This window comes from Macrotis lagotis, chromosome 2 (genome assembly GCF_037893015.1).
Source record: "Macrotis lagotis isolate mMagLag1 chromosome 2, bilby.v1.9.chrom.fasta, whole genome shotgun sequence".
Taxonomy (NCBI): domain Eukaryota; kingdom Metazoa; phylum Chordata; class Mammalia; order Peramelemorphia; family Peramelidae; genus Macrotis; species Macrotis lagotis.
In genome coordinates this window covers 147,041,559-147,063,733 of record NC_133659.1, presented here as the reverse complement: position 1 = coordinate 147,063,733, position 22,175 = coordinate 147,041,559, and the positions used below count along the sequence as shown (strand labels likewise).

Genomic DNA, 22,175 nt, shown 5'->3' with positions numbered 1-22,175 from the left:
GCCCAGATATTTAAAATAATCAGAAAGGACAGACATTTGTTTTCCCTCTTTTCATCTCAAAAAAAAGGGCTAAATGTCAAGTGCTTCTTAAGTTTTGAGCCCGAAACCTAATAGCCTATAGAATACAGCAGTTTATAGGAACTATGCTGTTATATTTGCAGTAATGGCAATCACTTGCATTGTCAAAAAATTTCAAATTACTAAAAAAATCTCTGCAAGGTCAAAATGTAGCCCTGGGCATCATCAGTTGGCATCCCTCATGGAAAACTGGCAGTAGCTTTTGCCTTCATACTACTAAAAAGAATGCAAGTAATAGTATGGTCTGCCTTCAGAGACCAAAATGACCCTCAAAATGTTTACACCAGCTATGCCCAGATATAGTGTTCCTTGCTGATGCCCAATACATGGCTCCAGGCTCCACAGGCATTCTAAGAAAAAACTAATTGATCCATAGATTATGATATAAGGAAATTACCAGTGATACTGAATCCATTCTTGAATCCTTCCTGTTCCACAGCAAACATCCATCCAATGATGCCTCCCACAGGAGCCAGAGGTACCAGAGAATAACCCAAAGACTCAGGAATGGTGCTGATGGCTGTGTAGGATCTCCCATGGTTCATCACAACATAAGAATGGAGGTCAGTGTTCTCAAAGACAATTGGAGTTTGGCTATTCCCTACAAAGATCCTTCCTCGAACTTTACCATTAACTCGTTGGGGAGAACCTGTTTGGAAAACAGAAGATTAAAAAACAAGCCCATAGCCCACAGAGATTCTAATTTCAAGCCTGTCTTCCAAAAAGGGAGGCGGGAATGAGAGCAAGTTATACCACACTTCTTATCATAGGATCCTGCTCATGGAGAAGCCAATCCATGAGAACAGAACCAGGATGTACTATATTAGGATAAGCTAAAAAATTTGTCCTTTTTCAAAACTCAATTTAAGAAAAGGTCAACAATGAAATGAAAAATATGGTATGAAATATCTTTATGCAATTGGGTCTTTAATTGTTAGAGAAGGTAAATTCCTCTGTGTACATCACATTGGGTAGTTTAGAACACATCTAAAATAGGCCTCTAAATAACAAAATATAACACTGCCATCCAGAAAATTAAGGGGAAGTCTATGACAAGAATATTATCTAATCCATCATTATTTCAGAATGTAAGAGGATCTGTTCATTCTAAGATGGCCCATCCAAAGCATCAAGTCTAAACTCTTTCAGAGATAATCCTAGGTCCCTGGCACTGAAACCACTATAAGACTTCTTCCCTTTGAAAGACCAAATCCTGCCCTCTCTCTCCCTATGATAGTACATCCTAAAGATCTCTGGGCCTTGCCATCAATCCTGTGACTGCACCCTAGGAAATACTGTCCCAATTAAAGTGTGAAGTCTTTGTGATCAGGACTGTATAAATTTTCTATTTCTATTCCTAACATGAAGCATTTCTTGGAACACAGTAAGTCCTTAAAAGTGTTTCTCTTCATTCCATTCCATTTGCTGCTCTGGCTTGGTCCTAGATTCAAAGAATTCCTGTGGTCTGATACAATAGAATATGCCTAGTTTACTTTTCTAGCATAGACCTGATTGAAATATATATAGAGATCTGAAGAAGCTGATATCTAAATGGCCTTAAACAGTTTGACTTATCTTCCAAAGCTTTCCATTTTCCCCAATAAATGTTCCAACCTCCTAGAGATGTGACAGCTAAAACTGGAATTTTACTCTATATGGATTAGAACTTCTATTAGAACAAAAAAAAACAAAAATAAAAATTTATTAACATTTTTAATTTTATAAAAAGAACTAAAAACTAATCACTTAGGGAAGGGGGTGACCTGACTTAAATAAAGTCTCCAAGCAAAAGAAATTTAAATTTAACTTAAGTAGTATTTACTTTGCAGAGTGCTTTTCCACTGTGGAAATACTGGTCATATGCCCAGATTTAGGAATGGTTAAAAAAATTTTAGTGCATGAATGTAATGGGTGGCTAAGCTATGAGAAATGACAAATGTGAAGAATTCAGAGAAACATGGGGAGATCTATATGAACTGATACAAGATGAAATTACCAGAACCAAGAAACCAATATGCTCAGGAACTACAATTATGTAAATAGAAAGTATCAAAAAATATAAAATTGAAATCTGTGTAATTAACCAAAGTCAGTCTCAGAAAAGAATTGAGAAAACACTATTTCTCTCCTTTACAAAAGCTGGAGACTATGAGAGTAGAATATCACATATTTTCACATACCTTGTTAATTAGTTTTGGTGAATTGTTGTTTTATCTCCTTGTTTTACTCTTTGTTCCAAAGGAGGAAGAGGGATACATTTGGAAATAAAAATAATACAACAGATAACAATTTTTTCCAAAGAGGGAGTAGATTTCCACAGCTAGAGATTTTCAATTGAAAGATTGATAGGCATCTTGTTATAAGGCTTGAGATTGATTAAATGACCTTAGAATTTTCTTCCAACTTTGAGATTCTTAAATATGTTAGGTGTTCCATGAAAATTTATTAGAGAAACAACTGAATGAATGAGCACAAAACAATTAAACTCATACCTGGGTAGATTTCCCATATCTCCATTAATATCTAGCTGTTTTACATATCTACAAGTAGCTAATCTAAAGTATTAGACAATTTACTGTATAGCATTTTTGAACTTGGCATAATTTTTCATGGCACTGGAGAATGTTATGAATTCTGTAGACTAATATCAAAAAAATGTATCCAAGGAACAATTACAATAAAGAGTTGAGCCAAACTAAGCTAATAAAGGGAGTGTGAGGAAATGAAATGTCAAATCTTCAACTGAAAAATTAATTTTTTATAAATAAGATGAAAGCCAACAAATACTTAAACCACAAAACCAGTTTTTGGTCTGTGTGTGTGTGTGTGTGTGTGTGTGTGTGTGTGTGTTTTGTATGTTGTGTGTGCGCTCAACTTAAACCCTTAACAGAAGGGTTTAATTTCTGACCTTGCTATAAAATAAAAAGTCTTCTTCATTCTAACATTGATAAGGCTAATTTTTTTCCTTAGGATTTATTAGTAATTCTCACAGCTTTGTTGTGTTAATTGATCTGTTTTAACTATTTTTTTCTTTGTTACAAGAGAAAGCTCATGGAAGGTTAAAAAGGGAGGTTATATTTAGAAATGACTGTAACATAAAAACAAAAGGCATCAGATTAACTTTTTTTAAAAAAAAAGAAAGAAATGTAAGTAAGAAAAGTAAGAAATTTTAAAAAAAATTATTCTTTATCCTGGTAAATGCCTTCAGATATCCTTAGGCCAAACTTGCAAAATCATGGAATTCCATGATATGAGAACCTCATACAGAGGTTCTCCAGTTTAACCTGAATCTATAAGATATCTCTATTCTACAAGAAACCCAACAAGTCATGCAGTCTTCATCCATTTCATCCCAAGGTAGTTCATTCCACTTTTAGAAATTATTGATTACATCCCTCTTCTTTTTGACAACCCTTCAGATAACTGAATGCAGCTAGCTTGGTCCCCTTTAGTCTCCTCCAGTTAAACATTTCCAGATCCTCACATGGCATGATCTCCAACCCTCCTCAAGCAGAAAAAGTCCTTGTTTTTCAACATCCTTCCTAAAGTGTTGCTATCAAAACTGATAAAATTCTACAGATGGGTTCTATTACTGCCAGAATTCAGAATATTCACAGTTCACAGAAGCTATTTTGGCTGCCATAGTGTGCTGAGTTGGTTCTAAGACCCCCTAGGGCTACCTCAGATAACTGACATCACTGGAGACTGAGACCAATACAACCAATAGGAAACCTTTCTGATGATCAGGTCTATCAAGAACCAAATCACATCTTTCTGAGGCAAGATATAGCTAAAACAGATCTCAGCCACTGGACATAGACCACCAGGGATGATCCAGGACCTAATGCTTTCCATTGCCCCCTTGCATTCCAAAATACTAGAGCTTGTCTTATTTGATTCAAGAGCACCTGTCAAAAGGAACTGGAGGAGGAGGTGTGTTTTAACAGTCTGCTAAATACACAATGTTATTAAGGACAGCCCAGTATCTAACAGTCTATTAGGTTCACAGAACTACATCTGTGAAACATATTGTTTTCCTAGCAACTACAAATAGAATTTAGCAGAGTATGCAGGATGGTAAAGAAGAGTAGAAAGCAGGGGAAATGAACAGATATTAATTATTCCAACCCCCAGCAAACTAATTTCACTATTTCTGCCTATATTCTTGCATTACACTAACCTATACTAAAGCTCAAACATTTAAGATTAAAAAAAATAGTATGGGAAAGGAATAGAACTCCTCAAACCAGAACAAGCAGATTTAAAGCTATCCCATCATTATTAGCAAAGTACAAAGGAAGTACAGGGAATAAGAGATTCAAAATCACTTTCATCATCTAACATATTTTACTTTTTTTTTACTTTAAGGATTTGTGATTTCAGTGACCTGAGACTCATTCTACTAGTATATATGATAACTCTTCCACTCTTTAGGAGATATACTTCATGAAGCCTCATAACTAAAAGTTCCATCACTTGGTGACCACTGGTCTTTCTGGTATTGAGAATTCCCTCATTTCACTTCTAAAAGTGTTAAATGTCTACAGAACTTGGGTGAAGGCAGATGCCCTGACCATCCCCCCCCCCCCAATACCTTATCAAATCCATTGTAAGGAAGTGAGTTACTTACCTTCTGCAACACATTGTTTACCATTCCCAGTGTACCCAGCAACACAATGACAACAAAAACCTGTTGGGTAATCTCTGCATTGTGCATGAATAGAGCATTGGTATCTGTTCTGGACACAAGTCTGTCGAGAATCAGTGTTGTATCTGAAAACTGTTTTAAAAAAGGAAAAAAACACTCTAGTTAGGGTCTCTGTGAGTGTTACCTGTAACTGTATTTTGGGATACCTTTCCTCACATCACTTCTAGAATATAGAAGTGATCTTCTTTTTGAAAAATGTATTATTTATTTGTTTTTTCATTCCTTTTTTTAACCTTTAAGTTCCAAATGCTCTCCCTCCTCTGACCATTAAGAAAGCAAGAAAAATAATAACAATTATGCATGTGAAATCATGTATAATGTATTTACTTATTAGGCCATATCACCAAAAACAAAAAGGACAAAGAAAGTGAAAAATAACATGTTTCCTTCTGAACTCAGAATTCATCATTTTTTCTTCCTGGAGGTGGATAGCATTTTTCCTCATGAGTCCTTTGGAATTATTTTAGTTCTTTATCTTGATTAGCACATGTAAATCTTTCATAGCTGAATCTCACTATGGTAGTGCTGTTACTGTGTACAATGATCTCACTGCTCACTTCATTCTGCATCAGTTCATGTAGATCTTCTCAGGTTTTTCTGAAACCATCCTATTTGTCATTTCTTTTAGCACAATAGTATTCATTAGAGCAAAGGTTCTGAAAAGCATTGAATTTTGAGTCTTTGAACTTGGATAGGAGAAAAGAATTACATCTTTAATTTCACTAAATCTCTAACTGAAACTTAACATTTTCTTTCAACTATGAATGTAAGTAAAAAATATTTTTCTGAGAAAGTTTCATGAGGTTTACCAGTCTGCCACAGTAAATCCTTGAATCTGAAGTTGATTCAGATGTGGGGGAGACTCACAACATCTCATTGATCAACAACTATAATCAGTAATCAGAAGTCAACATTCATACACCTAGGTAAGCTACTCCCAATGTTTTTCATAAACAACAATACATAGTCACATCTGGCTTTAAAATCCTTTGATCAAAGAAAAAAAAGGGGGGGACCTTCCTATTTAAAAATTTCATCTCTTAGATTCCTTCTTACCAAAATTATAAACTAGTTCATTTAATTGAACAATTCAAAGCGAATTAATTTTGTATGTGGTCTATCTAAGCACAACAGGGAGGGAGTTTCTGACTGTGATAACAATCCCATACATAATTAGAAGTCAACACATGAATGAAGTCAAAAGCAATAGAAAATTAATCACATGTAATTTCCATTAATCCTCCAGGAATGGAGTCACATAACAGACATTTTTAGGGGATGTGTAAAGAGGGAGCTGGGAAAAAAGGAAATTGGGGCCTTTAACTGAACACACACACTTGTAAGGCTATTGACTACCCAATCTCCAACTGTGCCCCAAGCTTTCAAGTAGTTCCCCAGTTGCCTGCATGTCAGTGGGGGCCTCCATGGATAATATCACAAATACATTGAAGGCTAGGGTGAAGTCATTTTTCACTTACTAATGAAAATAGTGAAAGAGCTGGGAAGAAGTAAGAGAGGGAATAACACCTGATTTTAAGCCAGATTTTGATTTTCAAGGCTTTCACAAACAAAAATCTTTTTTCAACAAACATAAAATATCCCACATAGGTTGGGAGAAGTGGAAATCATTTCATAAACAAGAAATTCAAACATACCTAGATAGGGTGGAAATATGGCAGAAATAGAATGAAAGTCAAGTTAGACATCTGCAAGTGAATAAGTACATCTGAGGGAAATGCATCCAAAACATCTGGGGAGGATTAATTGGAAACATAGTTTTAAGAGGCAGATTGCCATGTTCCTAAGAACTTTTAGTATCATGTAAGACACCAATGATGAAATGTTTAAAGGAGGGGCACTGGGGCCTTGAGCTTTCAGTTAGGAGGCAAAATAAAGCAATCTTTTCCTCATCTTGCCACCGATTTGTTATGTGACCTGGATTAAACCACCACTTTCCTGTTGTCAGCTCCTTCATGAAAACAGTATCACCAGGTCTCCACATCTTGCCTGTCACTTTCTTCAGAAATTTCAAATGAGGTTATGACTGCCTTTATTGACCATCTAGTAAATCACAATAAGGACATAAAATGAAACAATCAAACTTCTCCAAAGCCATGTAGAAGGAGATAAAACCATGGTAGAGTGAGACTGTAGAGAGTCTTGGTCTAATAATTTTATAGAAGGGGAATAATAATTGACCATTATAGGGTGAGACTGGGGAAAGAGTCTTGACCTACTATCTTTATAGATGGGGAATAAGTCCATGGTAGGGTAAAACTGTGGAAAGAGCCTTGGTCTGGGAGTGGGACCTGACACTAACTGACTTTGTAATCACAGGTGAGCCATTCATCTCTAAAAACCTTCCATGAGTCTGTCTTGAATAAAGCATTTTTAATTCATTTAGATCAGAGGATCCTAGACTTCTTGCTAAATGAGATCTTAAAGACCATCAAACCTAACCTCCTAATTTCACAGATGAAGAAACTGGAGCATTGAGCAATTAAGAGATGTGTACAGAGTCATATTACTCTTATCTAAATCAGAATTTGAACCCAGGTCTTTCTGATACTGTGTCAAGTGTTCTCTCTACTAAGCTACTTTATAAGCATGAGTTATTATCATCATATAAAAGAGATCATACAAAACAGACACTGCTCCATGCCATTTAAATCTATTTTGCTGAATTATACCATGTTAGCATTAAAAATGTTTTTAATAAACAGTATTTTTAATAGAAATATTAGAGTTTTGTTATAACACAGATTCAGATTGCTGCAGGTCAGATTTTGTGTCTCAGAAATGTACATGGGATCAGTTTAATGGAAACGAGTTCAAATACTAGTTCTGTCCACTGCTGCCTGGGTGATTTTGGGCAAAACTTTTCACATTTGAGAGCCTCAGTTTCCTGATCCATAAAATGGAAGATCTCAAAGGTCCTTTCCACCTCTTAAAAATCCTGTCATTATCCTGACAGGTGTTAAATCTTATACCCCAAGACTAGCTTAAAGACAGGATTTTGTCATATTATGTTTGTGGTTTTTAGAGATGGGGGGGGGGAGCCAAGATGGCGACATGAAGGGATCCAGTCTTAAGAGCTCTCTGATAAAAACTCATAAGCTAAGGACTCTAACTAAACTTTCGAGAGACAGAACCCACAAAGGGGCCCAGTGAGGTAGTTCTCCTACTCAAGGTAACCTAGAAAAGAGCAGAAAGGCTCTGCTCCCCAGGGTCAGAGGGGCGGCCTACCAGAGGGGTGGCCACCAGAGTGAAAGAACTTCAGCCTCCTGGAGGCAGCCCCAGGGCGCCGGGAGCCGCGGCTCACAGCTGGGGAGTCTCCTGAGCTGCACCCCAGGGAGCACTGGGCACAAAGTGGGGGAACAGCGGGGGACCTCTGCCAGAGTGAGCACATGGAACCCAGCCCTCTGGGCACACAGCCAGCAGCCCAGACCTGGAAACAGAAGCAGGCGGAGCTGGTAAGCAGGAGCCCCCAGGGCATGAGCCCATTGAGCTGAGGGAGGGGGAGTGAAGAGAGAGAGAGACTGCCCAGCTCTGTCCTCTGCCTCTGGAACAGGACTCTGGGGCTCTGACCACATTCAGATCCTGATCCCAGTCTAGGCCCCCCCATAGAACAACAGCCCCCCCCACCTTGGCCCAGTGGCAGAGGGGGGCGCTTATGGTCATTCACAGACCAGGAGGGAGGACAGAGCCTCACACACTGAGACCCTTGTGGGAGTGTCCCAAAAGCTCAGGAAGCACCCCAAAAAACAGGCTTAGGCTGGGAAAATGAGCAAGCAAAGAAACAAAAGGAAGACCATTGAGAAATATTTTGCAAATGAGCCCAAGAAGGATCAAAATACTCAGTCTGAAGATGAGAAAGCACAAGCTCCTGCATCTGAAGACTCCAAGAAAAACAAAAATTGGGTTCAGGCTATGACAGAGCTCAAAAAAGACTTTGAAAATCAAATGAGTGAGTTGGAAGAAAAACTGGGAAAAGAAAGGAGAGAGATGCAGGAAAAACATGAAAATGAAGTCAGCAGCTTAGTCAAGGAAATCCAAAAAAAATGCTGAAGAAAATAGCATGCTAAAAACCAGCTTAGGTCAAACGGATAAAGCAGTTCAAAAAGTTATTGAGGAGAAGAATGCTTTAAAAAGGAAAATTGGCCAGATGGGAAAAGAGATAAGAAAACTCTCTGAGGAGAACAAATCCTTCAGACAAAGAATAGAATTCAGGGAGATTGATGAATTTACCAGAAATCAGGACTCAATACTTCAAAACCAAAAAAATGAAAAATTAGAAGAAAATGTGAAATATCTCATTGAAAAAACAACTGATATGGAAAACAGACTTAGGAAAGATAATTTAAAAATTATTGGAATACCTGAAAGTCATGATCAGGAAAAGAGCCTTGACATCATTTTCAAAGAATTACTACAGGAAAATTGCCCTGATATTCTAGAAGCAGAGGGCAAAATAGAAATGGAGAGAATCCACCGATCCCCCCGAGAAAGAGATCCCAAAAAACCAACCCCCAGGAATATTATAGCCAAGTTCCAGAACTCCCAAGTCAAAAAGAAAATATTACAAGCAGCCAGAAGGACACAGTTCAAATATCATGGAGCTGCAGTCAGGATCACATAGGACTTAGCAGCAACTACACTGGAAGCTCATAGGGCTTGGAATACAATATACCAGAAGGCAAAAGAGCTTAGAATGCAGCCAAGAATGAACTACCCAGCAAGGCTGAATGTCCTCTTCCAGGGAAAAAGATGGGCTTTCAATGAACCAGGGGGATTTCAAAGGTTCCTTTTGGAATGGCCAGAGCTGAACAGAAGGTTTGATCTTCAGATACAGGACTCAGGTGAAGCATGGAGATTGGAGGAGAGAGGGGAAATATGAGGGACTTAATGAGGATCAACTGCATGTATTACTGCATAGAAAAATGACACTGATAATACTCATATGAACCTTCTCAATTAATAGAGCAGGTAGAGGGAGCTTTTATAGTTGAAGCACAGGAGAAAGCTGAATTCGAAGATAAAATATGGTGTAAAAATGGAGTCAATAGGAAAAAAAAGGGGAATGGAATGGAAGAAAGAAAAAGGAGAGGGGGAATAGTCCAAGATATTTCACATAATAAGATTTTTTTTATTACAATGAGCTATTGCAATGATATGGAAGGGGGGAGGCAAGGGGGAATGAGGGAACCTTTGCTCTCATTAGAGATGGCTAGGAGAGGAAACAGCAAATATACTCAATGGGGTATAGACATCTGGAGTAAGAAGGGGGGGCAGGGGGAAGGGGTGGGGATGTGAATAAAGGAGGAGAGGATGGACCATGGGGGGAGAGTGGTCAGATATAACACATTTTCTTTTTTACTTTTTGCAAGGGGCTGGGATTGGAAGGCCTGCCCAGGACCATAGGGTCAGGTGGATTCTGGGCCTAAGGGGTGGTATGGGGGCTCAGGGCTTCTTGGCCCCAGGACCAGGGATCTGTCTGCTGCACCACTCAGCGACCCTACAGCAGAGTCAGAGTGAAAAGAGAGAGAAAATATAGTACATGGTAGGGGAGAAATAAGAAAGGAGGGAGTTGTGATCAGCAATGGCAACATTGGAAAAATATGGAAGTAACTTTTGTGATGGACTTATCATAAAGAATGTGATCCACCCATGACAGAGTTGTTGGTGTTGGAACAAAGATTGAAGCACATTTTTTGTTATTATTATTTGGGGGAGGGTGCAGGGCAAGTGGGGCTGGGTGGCCTGCCTGGGGCCATGTAGCAGGGTGATCTTTGGGTGTCTGGGGCCGGATTCGGACCCAGGTGCTCCTGGCTCAAGGGCCAATGCTCTGTCTGCCACCCAGCCACCCCTACTATTATTACTATTTTATTTTATTTTGGGTCTTTTTTTTTCTTCTTTTTGGTTTTTGCAGGGCAGTGGGGATCGGGTGGCTTGCATGTCACACTGCTGGGTGACTGTTGGGTCTATGGGGCTGGATGTGGGCTCGGGTGCTCATGGCTCCAGGGCTGGTGCTTCATCCATTGCGCCATCTGGCCATACCTACAATTATTACTATTATTTTTTTATTTTAATTTTTTTCTCTGCCCTTTACTTTTTTTGCCCAAGCAAGTCTATCTATATTCATGGGGGAGGGGTATTTTGTTTACTTGTAAACAAGAATATTTTATTAATGTAAAAAAAACATTTGTACAAAATGAGAATAAAAAATAAATTAAAAAAAGAGATGACATCAGCAATAGATGTTGAAATTTATAAAAGGAAAACAACCAAATTCCTCACACAGAATTTAAGAAATGATTTCAGGTTAACAGATAGACAAATATAAGGCCTGAGGATGCTATGGTTAGACAAGAAAAAGTCTTAGAAGGGAAATCAAGCTACCTTAGAATATTTAAAAGGTTATAATATGGGAGAAAAATTACTTATGTTTAAGAACTAGGAATAGCAGACAGGGTCCATATCAGTATAAGGAAGACAATTCTAACAATTGGAGGTGATTGAAAATGCAGGAAATAATGAAAAGAGAAATGAGCAGATCTAAGAGAACATTGTATACAGTAGCAGCAATATTGTTTTGAAGACCAATTGAATGGCTAAGTCATTTTAAATATTATAAATAATCCAATTAGATATGAAGGACCTATGAAGGAAGATATTATCTGAATCCAGAGAAAGAACTGATAAGCAAAAGTATATGTTGAATGATTTTACTTATTTATAGACAGATTGGTGTCTAATGGCAGCCATCTCTAAGGTAAGGAGGAGGGAAATAAAAAATAAAGTTACGTAACTTTATTTTGTTTTTTAAAAAATTGCAAGTTGCGGCGCGGCTAGGTGGTGCAGTGGATAAAGCACCAGCCCTGGAGTCAGGAGTACCTGAGTTCAAATCCGGTCTTAGACACTTACTAATTACCTAGCTGTGTGGCCTTGGGCAAGCCACTTAACCCCATTTGCCTTGCAAAAAAAAAAAACTAAAAAAAAATAGCAAGTTGTACCCAATACATTTGCTGTTTTGTGTGCAATCTTTTTTATTCCCCTATAGAAATACTTAGATGGAAGAAACTTTTTCATTGACTCAAAGGTCCCTTTCAAGACTTTGTTCTATCTCATATATTAAGAGTTACAAATAAAGGGGCGGCTAGGTAGCGTAGTGGAATAAGAAAATATGATTCTCAAGGTCATATTTTCTCAGCATCCCTTTAAATGGGTATGTTGGGATTTTAGGAGAGATGAGAAAACACCTTGACATTATTTGGAGTACCAACTCCAAAAGTCTAATCTGACTGATAGCCTGATATCTACATTACAACTCTCTCTCTCTAACTGTAGGTTTTACAAACTGTCAGAACACAGCATTTCCTCCAAGTCCATGTCCCATCACAAAAGTGTGCTGGAACCACCTCAAATAGTCTCATGAAAGAGAATCAATTGTTAAATTTTTAGTCTGAGCAATTACACCTTATTTATCAAATTGCTACAAATTTGGGCTTGATTTATTGTTTCATCAATTCTTTAGACTAAGAAAGGATGGAAAGGTTGTGGGAAATCTGGGACACTATTACATTGTTGGTGGAGCTGTGAACTCATCCAATCTTTCTGGAGAGAAATTTGGAACTACACCCAAAGGGCAACAAAAATATGCATACCCTTTGATCCAGCAATACCACTACTGGGTCTATACCCTGAAGTGATGATGGAAAAGGGTAAAAGCATCACCTGTACAAAAATATTCATAGCAGCCCTGCTTGTAGTGGCAAAAAATTGGAAATCAAGTAAATGTCCTTCAATTGGGGAATGGCTTAGCAAACTGTGGTATATGTATGTCATGGAACACTATTGTTCTATTAGAAACCAGCAGGGACAGAAATTCAGGGAAGCCTGGAGGAATTTGCATGAACTGATGCTGAGTGAAATGAGCAGAACCAGAAAAACACTGTACACCCTAACAGCAACATGGGGGTGATGTTCAACCTTGATGGACACGCTTATTTCATCAGTGCAACAATCAGGGACAATTTTGGGCTGTCCTGCAGGAGAGAATACCATCTGTATCCAGATACAGAACCATGGAGTTTGAACAAAGTTCAAGGACTATTTCCCTTTAATTTAGGGGAAAAAAACTGCTATCTTATTGTCTGATCTTGTTAGCTCTTATGCTTTTTGTTTCTTCCTTAAGGATATGATTTCTCTCTCATCACTCAATTTGGATCAATGTACAACATGGAAACAATGTAAAGACTGACAAATTGCTTTCTGTGGGGGGGTGGAAGGAAGGAAGTGAGATTGGGGGGAACAGTTGTAAAACTCAAAATAAATAAAAACTTTAATTAAAAATTAAAAAAAGGTGATGGAGAAAATGTTAATGGTGCAGATTAACCTTGAGAGCATGTTGTATATACATGAGTTTTTTTGTTTGTTTGTTTTGGAGAGCCAGTAAACATTCACTAGCACACTGATGCTCTACCCAACGCTATTTCCTTCTCAATCAAATGAAGGGACTAGAGCATGGATTCTAAATTTTTTTTATTATATCCCACTCTTGTATTCTGGTAAAGCCTGTGGATCCCTTTTCAAAGATTGCCTTTTAAATAATTGAAGGAAATGCTAAATTTCAATTAGAGGTTAATTAATATAAAGATGTGCTTTTTCTTTAAACATCCCCATTCATAGACCCCTTGAAATCTAACCACAAATCCCTTGGGAAATCCTTGGACATGAGATTACAAATTTTTGATCTCTCATATCTCTCCAAATACTAAATTCTATGGGCTCCATATTGCAAAACTAGAAAAATTATATACATATTATACCACTGGGCAATTCAGACACTAATTCTCCCCTTTTCAAACTGACATCCCCAAATAATACACCAATAGAAAATTAAATGACCTTACCAATCCCTGTTTCCTCTACTTCATCCACATCTATAACCTGTGGATGCTGCTGGGGAAATCCCTCAGCTGGGTATAGGAGTGACTTGGTTCCCCTAGTAGAAAGGTCTGGGTACTGTTCCACCACAATGGGTTCTTCTAAAGGTGGTCTCTCCGTACTGGCATGACGTGGGGAGATGGGATTTAACAAGTCATATGTGTCTTCATCTCCCCTCCTAGGGACATCATAGGGATCAATTGTAGTGCCCACATCGTCCAAGCCCAGAGTCCTCTCAGATATGTTCACCAAGTCATAGTCATCATCTTCCTCATCTTCATATTCTGCACCATCAGATCCAAGGCTGCCATCAGCTGGCACCACACCACTGGCAGTGGAAGGGCTTCCAATCTCAAAAATCCAGACACCTTGACGTCCTGCATTGCTGCTCCTAGGGACAAAATGGAACAGCATTTCTCATAAAGCATTCCTATCCAAAATTAGTAAACAAATTGCAAATAGAGGATATATATATATGAAACAGAGGATATAAAACAGATCCTCCTTCACCCTACTGAAATCTTCTGTAGTGTACCAAAATAGCATTCTTATCAAAAGTGGCAAGGAGTGGAAGAACAGGTTCAAATGGAAGGTTATCTGACCTGCCACAGGAATAAGACTCTCCAGGGCCACTGTGATGTGCTAATGAGCACAGAAAACTCTTTGCTTCCAAATACTAGAGGTTTTCCCCATTTAAACAAATCTTTGAGATATTAAGAAGGTAGATTTAAGAGAAGCCATTTTGTCTTAAAATGCTATTGATTTCCATCATATAGGTGAAAATCCTTAGCATATGTGATTCTTATTGACTAATGCCAAAGCTACTAAAAATACTCCATCTTTCCTCCCATTTAAACTTACCTTTTTTATTACTTTCTTTTTCTTTTTAACTTCTGTTCCAACCTCAAAATTTACTAGTTTACGTATACCATAGATATTTTAAAATGTTCAACACAAATTTTTATTTTTATATAAGGCAGATAGATTCAAAAAGGAGACATGCCATATGGAAAGTTTAGAGCCTCAGAGAGAAAAGTTGGAAAAATAAAGCTAATACTGAATTTAATTTTGAATAGATGTATGATCAATCCAAATGTCTTAGGCTCAAGTAATGTAACCTTGGGACAGGTGAAGAATAAGTCAGAACTTGCTACAAGAAAGATGATAGTATGACCTTGGGCTTAACCCCATTGCCTTGCAAAAATCAAAAAAGGAAAGAAAGTTGATGTGGTTTCCCCTTGCTAATCCATTATAAAGAAGGGAATCAAAGGTAGACAATTTGGGTTTCAGTAAACTGCAGTCTAAATATCTTCCCCTTTTGCCCTATTCTGCACAACAAAATAAAAGACCATAGATTTTTTTTTTAGGTTTTTGCAAGGCAATGGGGTTAAGTGGCTTGCCCAAGGCCACACAGCTAGGTAATTATTAAGTGTCTGAGGTCGGATTTGAACTCAGGTACTCCTGACTCCAGGGATGATGCTCTATCCACTGTGCCACCTAGCCGCCTCAGATTTTTTTTTTGAGTAGTAGAGACCATAAAGTTATCTAACCCAATCTCCTTATTTTAAAGATGAGGAAACTGGGGCCCCAAGAGATTAAGAGACTTGCCAGATCCCAAAAGTTATGAGTCAGAATTTGAATCCAGGTCCTTTGATGCCAAATAAAGTATTCTTTTCAAGGAAATATGCTGCCTCTGTTCATTCCTACCTTGAAAGTCATTCCTGGTTGAAAGTTTTGGAGCACTTTTTTCCTCAGAGCCTAAGCTCACAGTAAGAGAAGCACAGTTTTGGTGCTTCTACCTTTTGGGATGCAAATACAAATTGGTAGTAACCAGGACAATCCGCAAAATATAGATACATGGTTACTTGATTCAGAGCAGAATGAACTCTTCCCCCCAAAAGATACTATAAAAATCTAAAACGTCATAGCCTATGATTGTGGGATATGGCAGATTTGATTAGGTTCAGTGCAAAGAGCACGATACTCACCCTTGAGTTAAGAGGAACTAGGTTCAACTCTTGCCTATGACACTTTCTAATTGTATGATCCTAGAGTCACTTAAGCTTCTTATATGTAAAATGAGAGGAATGAATTAGATGGCCTCTGTGGTTTCTTCCAGCTATACATCTAAGATCCTATATGTTGGTCAGTTTTTTTTAAAACTGTCCCTTTTTTACTTCTTTTTACTTTCTTTTATTCTTTTTTTACAAGGGATGAGTCATTGAATAGTGGAAGGAAAGGGATATATCTGGAAACAAAACTGATATAAAAATAAACAAATTCAATAAAAAATTAAAACCATAGTATTAAAAAAAGTAATTTGTAGACGCAGACATGTCCAGGTGGTACACTTTTGCATATAACATTGCCACTTTGAAAAATGGGAAGAAGAGCCAAGGTGATTTATTAATTAGAAGACAGAGGGTAGTAGGGAGAGGAAAGTCTATTCAAAAACAAATAAAACATACTTGACCAAATTTTCAATGGATTCTCTGTCATTAGCAAATATGTTGTAGGCACCATCATTTTGCCATAAGAAACCCACTAGGCCTTGACTAAATGCAACCACAGCAGAAACTCGATTTTCATCCTTCTTGGAGTATGTGGTGTAGAACTGCAAACCATCTTCTGGGTAAAGGAAAATGGCATATGAGCTGGAGTCAGAGGAAGCTAAGACAGCCTGGAATGTGTTTCTCTGTGGAGAAAATTCAAAATTCAGTTTAAAATCTGGAAAAATAGCCCAAAATATTTAAACTGACCAACTCTAATCTTGTAATCTTCAACAGGCTACACCCCATGTAGACAGTGAGAGGACAGCACACAGATCTTTTTTTAGAGACTTCACTTCAGCATAAGCATCTTTGCCAAATGATGGGACAGTGATTTACAAGTCTTCTATTATATTCTAAACTGAAGTTTTGTCTAAGAGTATACTGTCAGCACTAAGCTTCCTCTGACTAAATGAGAGTGTGTGCATGTGTGTGTGAGAGAGAGAGATAGAGTCAAAGAGGAGAGAGAGAGAGAGTTACACAGAGCTGATGATAACAAAGTTAGCCTATAATTGCATCTCTAAAATGTGACACAAAACTGTACTATCAAGGACTGTCTGGCTCTAAGTTCTCCAGCAGCAAGCAATCAACATATTGTAACAACAAAAAACTAACAAGTTTGTAAAATTGAACATGACTATATTGGGTTCATCTTACATGAAGGGTTCAGTCACTCTAAATATAAATGAAGTCCTAGACAGACTAGATTCCTTCATGAGATTATTTTTAAATCTATGATCTAACAAAATTAACAAGTAGGAAATGTATTTTGTTATTTTTCCTCAAATAATAACTGAGCTGTATCTCCAGAATTATTTTATTATTTATAATAAACATGAAAGAAAATATTACAAAAGGATAGAGAGCTGACCTCAGAGTCAGGATGACCCGGGTTCAAGCTCCTTCCTGACACCTACTGAACAAGTCATTTAACCTCTTCATTTAGCTCCCTGGGATACCCTCTAAAACCATCAGTTGTAGAGAAGATGCCAATTTGTGTTGGTGGAGAAATTCTTTACTAAGAACTTGAATCAACAAAAACACAGATCTCACTTTAACAAAATAAAACCTAGATCTTAATTTTGAGTTCCAAATTCTCTTCCTTCTCTAGTCCTTCCCTTCCCCATTGAGAAGACAAGCAATATGACACCTAATCTATATGTGAAGGCTTCTAAAATAAATTTCAATATGAGTCATGTTGCAAGAAAATCAAGAAAAGTAAAGTAAAAAATAACATGCTTCAGTCTGCACTTAAGAGTTCATCAGTTCTCTTTATCTGGAAGTGGATAGCATTTTTCATACATCCTTTGGAATTTTCTTGGACCATTGTATCAATCAGAATATCGAAGTCTTTCATAGTTGATCTTTGTCACAATAGAAATGTCCCTACATGAAGTATTTTCATGGTGCTGCTCACTCCACTTTGCATCAGTTCATGTAAGTCTTCCCCAGGTTTTTCTGAAACTATCTCCCTCAATATTTCTTATAATAAAATAGTATATCACAAACATATACTACAATTTGCTCAGCTATTCTCCAATTGTTGGGCATCCTTTCAATTTTCAATTCTTTGCCACTGCAAAAAGAGCTTCTATAAATACTTTTTACATAGAGGTTCTTTTCCTTTTTCCTCCAACTCTTTGGGATACAGACCTAGTATTGACATTAGCCAGATCTTTGAATGTAAAAATTCAAATCCCAATTACTCTAAGAAACTTTCTCTAACCCTTCAGTTCCATTTTTCTTGCTCCCTTCTTACTGTTAGCATTTGTCTGCATCACTTACTTCAATCAACACTTATCTACTTTGTATTATATAAATTGTATATGTGTTGTTTTTTATAATTATACCATAAGCTTCTGGAAAACTGGGTCCTTGTCTTATACATCTTTGTATCTCCTCAGTACCTAACAGTGCTGGCCACAGTAAAGATCAATGAATATTTGTTGACTGATTAATAGGCTAAAACAGAAAGGATACTGGACTTGATATCAGGAGACTTGGGTTCAAATTCTGGTTCCAACACTTCCTGGCTGTTAAACTCTGAATACTATAGGTCCCTACTAAGTATTTGAGATGAGCCTCTTTGGGTGTCAGTTTCTCTTCTTTTCTTTTTCTTTTTTGTTTTTTCAAGGCAATGGGGGTGTGGTTTGCCCAAGATCACAGAGTTAGGTAATTATTAAGTGTCTGAGGCCAGATTTGAACTCAGGTACTCCTGACCCCAGGGAGAGTGCTCTATCCACTGTGCCACCTAGCTGCCTTGGGTATCAGTTTCTTTATCTATGAAACAGGGATAATAATTCCTGTTAAATAAGTATATTATTGCATATATAAATATGTTATAAATACTCTTGAAGTCTTCCTTTATAGAGGGCTCAGAACTTTCCAGGTAAAACTCCATTTTTCCTTCAGCAGAACTGCTTGGTTTTACTCTTTGAAATAGCATAGAATTTCCCATAGCTCTTCCCATTCTCTACTTTTAGCTTCCTTTTGTACATAATCTTTCCCCATTAGATTGCAAGCTGCATGAGGGCAAAGTTTGCCTCTTTTTTCTTATTTGTCTATCCAGCCCTTAGCACAGTGTTTGTCACATAATAAGAACATAATAAATGTTTGTTAAATTGAATTGAAGATCTATTATTTATATATAATCACATTTTTTGTAGAAAAGCACTTTATTAATGCTAATTAAACAAAAATAATTATTATTCTCTTTATAAGTAAGCAATTGGATAGATTGGGACTGAAGACTTTCCTTACTTAAATCTTTATTATTTTAAACCTTATTTTCTGATCTAATGTTCTAATAGAAATCCACTAAAGATGATATATATATATATATATATATATATATATATATATATATATACACACACAAGTTCAGCAGGTAGTTTACTACTTAAGCTTTTGATGATGATGATGATGATGATTGTCCTTTGTTTTCGAAGAAGACTGACATCATGGAGGTGATGCCATGACAAGTACCTGAATTAGGGGGCAGCTAGGTGGCACAGTGGACAGAGCATTGGTCCTGGAGTCAGGAGGACCTGAGTTCAAATCAGACCTAAGACATTTAGTGATTACCTAACTGTGTGGCCTTGGGCAAGCACTTAACCCCATTTGCCTTACCAAAAAAAAGCTAAAAAAAGAAGAAAGAAAGAAACAAGTACCTGAATTGGATCTGAGTGAGGGGGTGCTGTGGTAAGTCACCCCTCACTTTCTCCTTAAGAACCATCTGGATCCAGTAACCAGATATGAAACTAGATGATCAGAGATGGTTCTAGAGTCAAGGCAATCAGAGTGAGGTGCTTTGCTCAAGGTCACACAGCTAGTTAGTGTCATATGCCTGAGGTCACATTAGAACTCAGGTCTTCTTACTCCAAGGTCAGTGCTCTATCCAGTGTAATTTTTGTCCTTCATTCTCTCAGAAGACCATGACATCAATGGAGATGATGCCATGACAAGCACAGGAACTGACTTTGAGTGAGGGGAGTGCCATGCTAGGTGGCCAGACTCACTCCTCTCCTCCAGAGCCATCCTAGATCAGGATGATTGGAGATGGCTTTTAATGCATTCACATCTTTACTGTTCAACATCCAACATGAATGAGGATAGTGATTTGCATTCATGGAAGGAGTTAATGAGATCACAAATCTATTTGAATAAAACGTTCATCAAAGATAAATTATGTTTATAGCTATACAGTCACCATAAAAGTAATATAATTTGTATAGCCTTGAAGATAATGTATAAAAACTAACGAACAAAAAACAACTCAGACCAGTAAATATGATCACTAGTCAATCCAACATGTGTTTAAACATTTTGTCAATGCATTGAGATCACTTTTAATTAAAATTTGGGAGCAGTGCTAATTTGTAGTTATATTTTTTAAGTAACAGTGAATATAGACAGAGACACTAGTTCTTAAGAAGAATATCACTGAATTCAGAATTGGTTGATCTGTTCTTGGGTTCCATTCTTGGAGGTTAATTTATGGAAATACACATGATTTTACAGATGAAATAATACTATACCATGGACAATCATATTCAAATATATTTTATGTATTCACTCTTTCCACTGATAACTAAAGTACAAGCTGATATCAATCAATCAACAGATAGTTGTTAAGTACTTGCTCTGTATCTGACACTATGCTAAGGCTAATGATACAAAGAAAAGAAACTTTTCACTAAAGAAAGGAATATTTCTCTAAAACTTTCTATTTCCCCTCACTAAATTCTCTTTAGTTATGGTAACTGCAGCTAATGCTTTCCCCCTTTCAGATTACCTTCATATGCACTATACATGTATTTACCTAGACTTTCGCATATTATCTGCCACTAGAACATGAGATTCTAATGAAACCATGTTTTCACACTTCTTTGTATTCTCTGTATTTAGTACAATATCAGGAGCATAACACTTAAGAAAAACTTGTTGACTAATCGACTGGTATATTAGGAATATATATTTACCTTGCCTTCCTGGGTAGGGTCCCTTTCTGACCCTTGGTAAGGAGCCATGGATTCCCAGGTGACCACCACCACACTCTTGGGTTGGAAAGGGAATTCAGGAAAACCTTTTTGGACACAATCGGCAGCAAGTTGAAGAACAGCTGGGGAAGAATCTTCCCGATAATAAACCTTCCCACCATTTGTCGTGTCAAGGTCTGCCAGGAAGGGTGCAACAGCTCCAAAAGAAGGTGGAAATCGACCAGGGCTAGCTTCTTCAAGAGGAGGCCGACTCATGGCAATGATACCATTTGTAGTGACCTGTACAAAAGAGCCAAAAGTAATTTGAAATAAGTAGGATATTCTTCTTTTTAAAAAAATTCATGAGTTCTCATGACAACCACTCCAGAGGATTCACTATATCATTTGTACTTAACACTGAATTGCTATTTCTATTGTTGCTAATAATAGTTGACATTTATATAGCATAGTTATATATATATATGTACATATATATATATACATATAGTTTGCAAAGCATTTTAAATACAGTATCTCATTTGATATAATTAATGAGATGAGTCCTACTCAGATAACATTCAAGGAAATTTAATTATTGAAGCTGAAGAGGACTTTATATAAGTCCTCTTATATTATAAAACTCTGATGTACTGTCACTAATGAGTCAAATTCTCTCCGCTTCCACATAAATCTGGGAGGAGGAGGGGTGAGGGGGAACCTGTATTTAAGATACCCTGACCACTGATCTGAGAGAGCTGGGTTTAGTAGAAAGAAACAAATATGAAGGTAAAAGGTCTGAGGATTTATTACCAGATTACTTCAGAACTAAAGAAATTAGCAATTACCAAACAAGAAAGATTTTTAGCAGCTTGTTCTCCAATTGTTGCATCCACAGTAAGATGAATGAAATTGGAGTTCTTTTCTTTTTTTCCCCTCTAAATGTCTTTTTGGTTATAAATTTACTATTGAACAAAAATGAACAGGTCAATAACAAAAGGAATAAAATCTCATATAATACCACAAACTCCAAAGAATTTGCAGTTTGCTACAACTATCTGCTCTATGAATTATGAATCTTTTCTTAGCTCTCTGAATCCTTAACAGCTAGAGATGTCTGATACATAGAAAGTGCCTAACAAAAATGCTTATTGGCTGATTGATTTTATTGCCTTAAAAAATATCATTGTTGTCTTGTTTTGCTTTGTTTTTGCAAGGCAATGGGGTTAAGTGACTTGCCCCTGGTCACACAGCTAGTTAATTATTAAGTGTCTGAGGCCGAATTTGAACTCAGGTCCTGCTGACTCCAGGGCTGGTGCTCTATCCACCACACCACCTACCTGCCCAAAAATATCATTGTTGTTAGTGTGAATGTTGTTCAAGTTCTTTGTTCTGCATCATTTTTTGAAAATCTTTAAT

At 37.2% G+C, this 22,175-nt stretch overlaps 1 protein-coding gene across 1 annotated transcript in view; it reads right to left on the bottom strand.

The window, feature by feature from the left end:
• Window positions 1-21,098, bottom strand: part of LOC141513277 (nidogen-1-like) — a 95,392-nt gene extending 74,294 nt beyond the window's left edge. The window contains exons 1-5 of the mRNA XM_074222962.1: window positions 20,763-21,098; window positions 16,201-16,427; window positions 13,699-14,123; window positions 4,709-4,858; window positions 476-727 (exon numbers count right to left, since the gene is read on the bottom strand). Of these exons, the coding sequence (XP_074079063.1) occupies window positions 476-727; window positions 4,709-4,858; window positions 13,699-14,123; window positions 16,201-16,427; window positions 20,763-21,035 (1,327 nt within the window). The 5' untranslated portion in view covers window positions 21,036-21,098. The remainder of the gene's footprint in view (window positions 1-475; window positions 728-4,708; window positions 4,859-13,698; window positions 14,124-16,200; window positions 16,428-20,762) is intronic.
• Window positions 21,099-22,175: the final 1,077 nt, after the last annotated feature.